At 43.1% G+C, this 9,785-nt stretch overlaps 1 protein-coding gene across 1 annotated transcript in view; it reads right to left on the bottom strand.

Moving 5' to 3' along the window:
• Nucleotides 1-559: 559 nt before the first annotated feature.
• The window catches only part of GOT2 (glutamic-oxaloacetic transaminase 2), a 27,264-nt gene continuing 18,038 nt past the window's right edge, over nucleotides 560-9,785 (bottom strand). Inside the window, exons 7-10 of the mRNA XM_017502557.2 lie at nucleotides 8,730-8,880; nucleotides 8,046-8,211; nucleotides 2,893-3,043; nucleotides 560-1,723 (exon numbers count right to left, since the gene is read on the bottom strand). Of these exons, the coding sequence (XP_017358046.1) occupies nucleotides 1,601-1,723; nucleotides 2,893-3,043; nucleotides 8,046-8,211; nucleotides 8,730-8,880 (591 nt within the window). The 3' untranslated portion in view covers nucleotides 560-1,600. The remainder of the gene's footprint in view (nucleotides 1,724-2,892; nucleotides 3,044-8,045; nucleotides 8,212-8,729; nucleotides 8,881-9,785) is intronic.

The raw sequence follows: 9,785 nt of genomic DNA, 5'->3' as shown, positions 1-9,785 counted from the left end.
GTTGACCAGGATGGTCTCGATCTCTTGACCTCGTGATCCACCCGCCTCGGCCTCCCAAAGTGCTGGGATTACAGGCTTGAGCCACCGCGCCCGGCCTTCCATTTTTCTTGAAATACTACCTTAGGCTTTCATCCTCACAGTTCCTGTCACTTCGCTACTGCTCCTCAATGCTGAGGATGAAGGCTGATCACCACTGATCATCTTATATCCAGTTCACACCACTTTTTGATTTACGTGACCTACTTGGCTCCTATAGACCCCTGAAGCTGTCACTTCTCCTCCATCCCTTCTACCCCTTGCCTATATCTACAGGATCCTTCAAGGGACTCCACTTGTTCCGCCAAGGTCTAAGGGATTACACCCACATTCTCAGCATCTTTGGACTGGACAAACTGAATGACAACATGAAGAAGAAAAAGATGAATCTTCAGTCAATATTTGGAATAGTGGCCACATCTACTGGTTTATGATCAGCTACACGATTCCAAACTTCTAGAATATTTACCCACTCCTACACCTTCCTCCCATTAAAGAAAAAAGATACCTTAGTAGATAGCACTTGGGTCTACAGTAATTTTATTGTAACAGAGAAACCAGGCCGCAATAAGTCTACATGATTAGAGCAGATGGTAGTTCTTTCCAGCAGGTGAAGCCTGAACCCAGCTGTCAGCACACAAAGCCTAGAATGTCCTCTTTCCTGGTACCACCCTGCGCTGCTGGACTCACGACGTGAGAGGAGTAACTTGCACAACCACATTCAACAAAGGGAGGAGGTCCAACTGGGCAGAGACAACATCCCAACTAGAGAAAATTACACAATAATTCAAGAGGATGCCGATATCAAGGACAGTTACCTACTCTCCACTATTCTTTGCTGAGAAATGTGAGGGTATGACGTCAGCAGAAAATTATGTTCTTTATTTTTAAATAAAACCCAATAGATGGGGTTGATGATCAGTCAAGCAGTAGAATGGGATTAAAATCTGCATTACTTAAAAATCTTTATGTGTAAGTTAAAGAACAGCAATGACAAGGGAGAAGAGAGCCTTCTCTTTTTCTTAAATAAGACAGGAAACCGCATTGTTTTCCTTGCTGTAGTGGCAGCAGACTCACTGGTTTACATAAAACATAATTTCTGCAATGTGGTCTGTTGATGAGGTTGCTTCCTGATGGGAGGACAGACATGAGGCCGACTGTTCATGACAGAACTAGGTCTTCTCTCAAAGCCTCTAATGTGCACTATTTCTCATGAGGAACCTGACACTTCAGTTAAAGCTTCTGAAATATTGCAATGGCATAATTGACAGGTTTTTTTTGGTGCGATGACTTTCTTGCACATGTAAACTCTTTGAGAAAAGTTGGAGATAAAAGGATGGGAGAGAGTTTGGTTTAGAGCCACAATGTTCCAGATGCCAGCGCCTCTGCCCCGTGTCACTACATGCTCTTTTCTGAGAAACATTCAATCGCTGTGTGTTATACACTGTGGTTGAAGGAAATCATCCACTCACCACCATCCACCCTCTCTCATTCTCTGTGTGAAGCTCCCAATAGCAGAGGCTGAAGACAGAAAGGTTGTCTTTGTTTCCTCACACCAGGGACATTACTTAGTGACCTGGTGAATGGCATGGGCAAGGTAGCCCACGTTGCTGGAGGTAACCCCTGCCACAGAGATGCGGCCGTCCTTTGTCATGTAGATGGAGAACTCCTTGGTCAGCCGCTCCACCTGCAGAAAGGAAAGAATTTAGGTACCTCTTCCTGGTAAGGGGGATTCTCCCCAGCCTGGGGCAGTGGCCAACTCATTAAAGCTCTATTTCCTCCCTTAAACCCTGTTCCCAGAATTTGCTGTTAGCTTGGAATAAAATAATAATAAAAAGCCTCTTTAAGGCTGGGCACGGTGGCTCACGCCTATAATCTCAGCACTTTGGGAGGCCAAGGCGGGCGGATCACTTGAGGTCAGGAGTTCAAGACCAGCCTGGCCAACATGGTGAAACCCCATCTCTACTAAAACTACAAAAATTAGCTGGGTGTGGTGGCACACACCTGTAACCCCAGCCATCCAGGAGGCTGAGGCAGAAGAATCGCTGAAACCTGGGAGGCGGAGGCTGCAGTGAGCTGTGATCGTGCCATTGCACTCCAGCCTGGGCAACATAGTGAGACTCCATCTCAAAAAAGAAAAAGCTACTTTAAAGTAGGATGATGAATTCTGAGGCATAAACAGGTGGGGAAAAAAAAAAAGCTTTAGATTCAGCAGAGTCAGGATTCGGTTATGAAACAGCTATTTCTCCTATTGCTTTCTTGGGAGAAGCAGCAATGACCATGAACATGATCAAAACACGCTCTGCTCTTTAGAAGTTTGTGAGTTCCTGGGGGATACAGAGACGTAAACAACTAAAAAAATAAAGCAAAATAAACACTAAAAAGAATTACAATACCTTTACCTAAAAGGGCTCCAAAATCACTGTTTTAACTGTTTTTTAGGGTAACTTTGAATAGGTGGGTGATCGATGAAGAATCCTTCTGGGGCTGGTCTCAGTGACTCACACCTGTAATCCCTGTAGTTTGGGAGACCAAGGTGGGTGGATCGCTTGAGTCCAGGAGTTCAAGACAAGCCTGGGCAACATGGCGAAACTATTTCTCTACAAAAAACACAAAAATTAGCCAGGTGTGCTTACAGTCCCAGCTGCTTGGAAGGCTGAGGCAGGAGGATCACGTGAGCCATGGGAGGTGGAGATTGCAGTGAGCTGAGATTGCACCACTGCACACTAGCCTGGGTGTCAGAGCAAGACTATCGAAAAAAAAAAAAAATTAAATAAAAAGGAAGAGGGAAAAAAATAATCCTGGTTTGCAAAGACTGATCAGTTGGCCTGCTGCAGACAAATGAGAATCACTTACCTGTTCAGGCTTTAGCCCTGTGAAACAAAACATGCCAATTTGGTCGGTGATGTGTTGCCAGTTGTGGGTGGAACCCTCCTTCTTGAGGTTGGAGACCAGCTGAGTCCGCATGCTAATGATGCGGTCGGCCATGCCTTTCACTTCTTGCAACCTGTAAAGAAACCCCGAGATGCAGCTCATTCTGCCTAAGCACTGACAGATATGCAAGAGTTCACAGCATTTTTAGCCCCCTTGCGCCCTTCCCTAGTGTGCCTCAATTCTCAGGCCATAGCTGAGTCATATGCTGTCACTGGTTAGGGACGAAAGCTATTGTATACCATTCTGTTTTATATTGGAACACTATTTCCATCAGGCAACTAAAACAGTTAACACACTTGAGTAGAGACAGTCCTTGACTCACAATTTTTCAACTTTATGATGGTGCAAAAACAATATACATTCAATAGAAACCATACTTTTAAGTAGCCATATGGCCATTTTGTTTCTTTCAGTAGAGTATTGAATAAATTACATGAGATATTCAGCACTTTGTTATAAAATCGCTTTGTGTTAGATGATTTTGCTCAACTGTAGTCATACATGTTCTAAGTGTGTTTAAAGTACGCGAGGCTAAGCTATGATGTTTGGTAGGTTAAGTGTATTAAATGCATTTTCTTTTCATTCCTGTTTCTAAAAAAAAAAAATACAGAAATGGTGTTTTGCTATGTTGCCTGATTTGGTTTCAAACTCTTAGGTTCAAGCAATCCTCCTGCCTTGGCCTCCCAAAGTGCTGGGATTACAAGTGTGAGCCACCATGACTGGCCTATTTTCTTTCTTTCTTTTTTTTTTTTTAGACACAGGGTCTCAGTCTATCACCCAGGCTGGAGTGCAGTGGTGTGATCATGGCTCACTGCAGCCTCAACCTTCCAGGCTCAAGTGATCCTCCTGCGTCAGCCTCCCAAGTAGCTGGGACCACAAGTGCATGCCACCATGCCTTGCTAATTTTTTTTTTTTCTTTTCTAGGGGCAGGGTCTCCCTATTTTGCTCAGGCTGGTCTGGAACTCCTGGGCTCAAGTGATTCTCCCACCTTGACCTCCCACAGTGCTAGGATTACAGGCATGAGCCTGGCCTTAAATGTATTTTTGACTTATGACAGGCTTTTTGGGATGTAACCCCATCGTAACTTCATCTGTATTAAGTGAATGAATCACTCTAAAACTGACGAAGATTAAGGTAAAGCTGTGGGTTAAACAAAATATGACCTCATTTTTGACATGGATGAAATATACATTCCCATCTTCACAAGTGAGACAATGTACTATGAATCTACAATGAGTCAAGCAATCGTAGGTGATAAGGAGTGAGACATACTCCTTGCCTTCAAAAGCTTACAAGGGATGCTGGTAACCAAACCTGCAAACCAAGTATGGAATAAGGCCACATAATATAAAACAGATAGGACATTGCTACACTAAAAGCCCCAAGGAAGAAATTCTGTCTGAAGGACTGGAGAAGGTAGTCCTGACTATGCACAGGGATCACCTGATTCTGAATACAACCTTCCCCTTCCTCAGAATCTACCCTTTCCACTCCATTCCCATGGCTCTGGAACATTCTTGGCTCTCACCAATGACATTTCCATTTACAGTTTATCTCCCTGTTGTTAGGTGTTCACTTTCCCTAACCATTTCTCTATAATGATGTCATGCAGAGTTAGAAGTATTGTCATGCCAATTCAAGGCCAAATATGGGACCTAGTAATGTTTTACTTGACCTAGTGAAACATTTTTAAACTGAGCACTTGTGCATAAAAGCTTAAACCTGTAGTTTCTCTTGAAAAATGAGAAGCTGACAGCACTGTATTAGCAGCATAATTACTAGCTAGAACTGAGGAGCCCCTGGCCCCTCCAGGTATGGCATCTGCTTTTAAATTTCCTACAGTCCGGCTTCATTCACTTTGAGGCCTGGATCCCAAAGACACTGAGTGTCTGAACAGGGCTAGATGTGGAGCCATCTTAGCCGAACCGCTCCATCCTCTTTGTTGCCTGGAGAATCCAGTTCTGACTTTACTTACAGTACTAAACAGGGTGCTCCATGATCTGCTTTACCTCCTTAGCTTGGCTGCCTCCCACAGTTCTCTTCATACTCTGTTTTCGTCATGAAAACAACTTGGGACTTTTTACACAAGTTCTGCATAACAACGCCTATGCCCTTACACAGATCTCTGCCCAGTTTCCTTGTCTGCTTCATTTCCTTTGCAAAAAAAAAAAAAAAAAAGCCCTTTCCTCTCTTTAAGGCACAGCTCACATGCCACAGTCCTTATTACATCTTCTCCAACTCCCCACTAGAATCAACAGCTCTCTCTTTAGTCATCATTTATTCCATTCTGTCTTTTTTTTTTTTTTTTGAGACGGAGTTTCACTCATGTTACCCAGGCTGGAGTGCAATGGCGTGATCTCGGCTCACCGCAACCTCTGCCTCCTGGGTTCAGGCAATTCTCCTGCCTCAGCCTCCTGAGTAGCTGGGATTACAGGCACGCACCACCATGCCCAGCTAATTTTTCGTATTTTTAGTAGAGACGGGGTTTCACCATGTTGACCAGGATGGTCTCGATCTCTTGACCTCGTGATCCACCCGCCTCGGCCTCCCAAAGTGCTGGGATTACAGGCTTGAGCCACCGCGCCCGGCTCCATTCTGTCTTATATTAAATACCATGTGTGGCTGGGTGCAGTGGCTGACATCTATAATCCTAGCACTCTGGGAGGCTGAGGAGGGTGGATTTGTTGAGGTCAGGAGTTCGAGACTAGCCTGGTCAACATGGTGAAACCTAGTCTCTATTAAAAATACAAACATTAGCCAGGCCTGGTGGTGGGCGCCTGTAGTCCCAGCTCAGGGGAGGCTGAGGCAGGAGAATTGTTGAACCCAGGAGGCAGAGGCTGCAGTGAGATTGCACCACTGCACTCCAGCCTGGGCCACAGAGCAAGATTCTCTCAAAAAACCAACAACAAAAAGGTCACATGTGTATATTTCTCACCAGATTATAACCACCCTGAGGGTAGTCAATAACATAGTTTGGCATCTTTGTCTACTATAGACTCTCAAATTGTGTGTCGAAATGCATTAAAAAAATTTTCACAACCAGAAAATATGAAAATATTTTTAAAAACATTAAAGATATTAAGTAAAAAAAGCTTAGTACAATTCTAAGTGGCAAAACCAAAACTAGTCCTACACATACATACATAACAGTATGTCACAACTACAGATAACAATGGGCAAGAGAAAAAAAAAGCTGGGTTAGAGTAGCTAGATTTATGGTTAATTTTTTCCCTTTCACAAACTTTCAGAAATATACTTACATGTTAATATTATACTGGAAAAAATATAATGTAAAAAGTAGTCAATTTTTTGGTAGGTCTAACGCGAATCTATTCTATCATAAAGAACTATCCTGAGCTGGGTGCAGTGGCTCATAGCTGTAATCCTAGCACTTTGGAAGGCAGAGGCAGGAGGAGGTCTTGAGCCCAGGAGTTTGTTATCCAGGAGTTAGCCTGGATAACACAGTGAGACCTTGTCTTTATGAAACAACAAAAGGAAGGCTGGGTGCAGTGGCTCACACCTGTAATCCTAGCACTTTGGGAGGTTGAGGCAGGTGGATTACCTGAGTTCAGGAGTTTGAGACCAGCCTGACCAATATGGTAAAATGCCGTTTCTACTAAAAATACAAAAATTAGCCGGGTATGGTGGTGGGCACCTGTAATCCCAGCTACGCAGGAGGCTGTGATAGCAGAATCCCTTGAATCTGGGCAGAGGTTGCAGCAAGTCAAGATCTTACCACTGCACTCCAGCTTGGGTGACAGAGAAAGACTCTGTCTGGAAAAAAACACTAAAAAAACTATCCTGAACCAGATTCTTAGTATTTACTTTAATGTTCATGAGACAGAAAGTGAAGATAGAATAGTTGTCACATGACGACTTGGGGAGCTACCTATCAAGTTTCTTAGAGACAGCAGGTTTAGCTTTTCTACCTAAGAGCTGCTCAGAGATGTGCCCTCTCAACCAAGCACCTGAGGTCAGGAGTTCAAGACCAGCCTGGCCATCACGGTGAAACCACATCTTATAAAAAAAAAAAAATTGGAGTAGCGCATATGAAGTATCGAGTTTGAAAAACAGTTTCAGTTATATATACTTATAAATACATAATGTGTTCAAGGTCATGATGTAAAATATATAGTTTTAAAACTTTATAGATGGGGTTTTAGTATGTTGCCCAGGCTGGTCTCAAATGATCTTTCCACCTCAGCGTCCCAAAGTGTTGGGATTACAGGTGTGAGCCACTGTGCCCAGCTTTAAATATATTTCTCATGTGGACTGTGGTCAAACCGATTGATAACACTAATTCAGAGAACAGATGCTGAGAGTCAGATGGTACAGATTAATAAAAAAACAGGCTGAGTGCAGTGGCTCACACCTGTAATCCCAGCACTTAGGGAGTCTGCAGTGGGAGGATCACTTGAGCCTAGGAGTTTGAGGAGACCAGCCTGGGCAAGACTGCAAGACCCTGTCTCTACAATAAAACACAAAAATATGCAGAAATACTGATTCAATGCTAGCAATTATTGGGACACAAAATATGATATTTTTAAGGAAGTTTTCCTAGGTGAGGTACATAATTCAAAACCGATTTTGGGGAAAGTCAGGTTCTATTTAACATGGAGATGATGGGAAAAAAAAGGAACTACCATTTAAAAATTATGTCTGGGAAAAAAAAAAAGAAAATCCTATATGAATGCCTGTGAGTAAAAAGAAAAAAAATAAATAAAAAAATAAAAATAAAATAAAAATTATGTCTGTCTCTTACAGAGAAATACCAACTAATTTGGTTCAAAGTGCTAACAAATACTTGGGAGGCTGAGGCCGGAGGCCTGCTTGAGGCCAGGAGTACAAAGTAACAGTGAGTCAGGATTGCAACACTGCACTCCAGACTGGGTGACAGAGCAAGACCCTATCTCAACCAATCAATTTTTTAAAAAAGGAATGCACATTCTTTCCTCCATTCCCCGTCTTTTGCATATAGAATCTATGGGTATATCACTAGAGGTCAATTAAATACTAGCTTTGAAGGAGCAGCGGTGGGAACAGGTGGATGGCTGAGGGGTGGCATAAGCCTTTACCATTGTTTTCGCAAATCTGGGGTGTTCAGAATGGTAGCAGCAATCCGGGCCCCATTGAGGGGAGGGTTGGAATACATGGGACGGATCAAGATCTTCAACTGTGACTCTACCCTTTTGGCTTCATCCGCATCTTTGCAGATCATAGTGAAGGCTCCTACACGCTCACCTGAAAGACAAAAATGGATCTCGTGTGCTAAAGTAAATCATGAAATTTATTTGCTACGTATTATCTGTTTCCATCCAAAGGACCCCCAAATTAACTCTTTGTTATAAAAAGTTTTCAACAACCAAAATGGCAAACCGAGGCACAATAAAACTTTGAGTACTCATGAGTATTCAAAGGCATCTTTTTATTGTATTTATCTTCTTGGCTCATGGATTAGTCATTTTTTGTTTAGAGAACTAGTAATCAGTTTCCTTTGTTGGAAGAATTTAAGGACACTGAAGAACATATGGCTAAGAAAATCAGTAAAATCTACAATACCAGTCTTTCATCTCAGGGTAGGGAGGGATGTGGACATGAACACACACACACACACACACACACACACACACACCCCACCCCCACCCCCACCCACCCCCATACACATACCCACCCCCACCAACCTACCCATCAAGCTCTATACCTTCGTGGCATTCTCTCCCAGCATGAGAACATGTATCATGCTGGGGGCTGTAGCTTACCGTACAAACCCATGTTCTTGGCATATGATTGACAGAGACAAATATTAATGCCCTGTTCAATGAAGTGGCGCACAGCCCAGGCATCCTTATCACCGTCACCACTGGCAAAGCCTTGGTAGGCCATGTCAAAGAACGCAAAGAGATTCCTTTTCTGAGAAGGAAAGGAAAGATTGAAACTTTAGCAGTCTGTCTGAAGATGCTCTAGATGTTTACAAAAATCTGAAAGATGTTTATGTGAGGTGGGCATGGTCCCAATAAACACAAAGGCTTTATTAGGCTTTTGTGGGCTAAGGTAACCCTGGAAGACTCATCCCATACCCAGCGCTAGTGAGACAACCTCATTAGAACCATCTCATCTTGAAAGTGTTCTCCAAACGCTGTTTCTGTCTCATTTTGTTTGCAGCTTAGATTTGACAGAAAAAAAGAAAGGGAAACTGGCCATGTGTGGTGGCCCCTGTCTATAATCCCAGAACTTTGGGAGGCCAAGATGGGAGGATTGCTTGAGCCCAGGAGTTTGAGATCAGCCTGGGCAACAAAGTGAGAAGCTGTTTCTATAAAAAGTAGAAATAATTAGCCAGGCAGGTGTGGCACACATGTCTGTAGTCCCAGCTACTCAGGGGCTGAGGTAGAAGGACTGTTTGAACCCTGAAGATAGGGGCTGCTGTGAGCCAATGATTGTTCCACTGTACTCCACCTTGGGGTGACAGAGTAAGACACTGTTTCAAAAAAAAAAAAGACAAGAAAGGGAAATGAAAATAAGTAAAAAGGGAAAACAGGGACACAAGACAACAGGAATAATATTTTCCCTCCTAGAATTTTGACTAGTGTCTTCTCTGACAGCGGGCTACACTTTGAGAGTGATCACGGCAATGCTGCAAGGGGAGGACATGAAAAAGCGTTTAAAAAGATGAATAAGCAACCACTGGGACACACTGGGAGGGTGAATGTGCATTAACGGCAGGCATCCTGGGATCAGTAGACAGGTTTTATCAGAGTTCCCTACATCCAGGCTGAGGAAAAAAATTATTTTCTTTTTTTTTTTTTTTTTTTTTTTTT

Source organism: Cebus imitator, unplaced genomic scaffold, assembly GCF_001604975.1.
Source record: "Cebus imitator isolate Cc_AM_T3 unplaced genomic scaffold, Cebus_imitator-1.0 Scaffold297, whole genome shotgun sequence".
Taxonomy (NCBI): domain Eukaryota; kingdom Metazoa; phylum Chordata; class Mammalia; order Primates; family Cebidae; genus Cebus; species Cebus imitator.
Note: the sequence above shows the minus strand (reverse complement) of the source record. Positions and strands in the feature narration are given on the sequence as shown.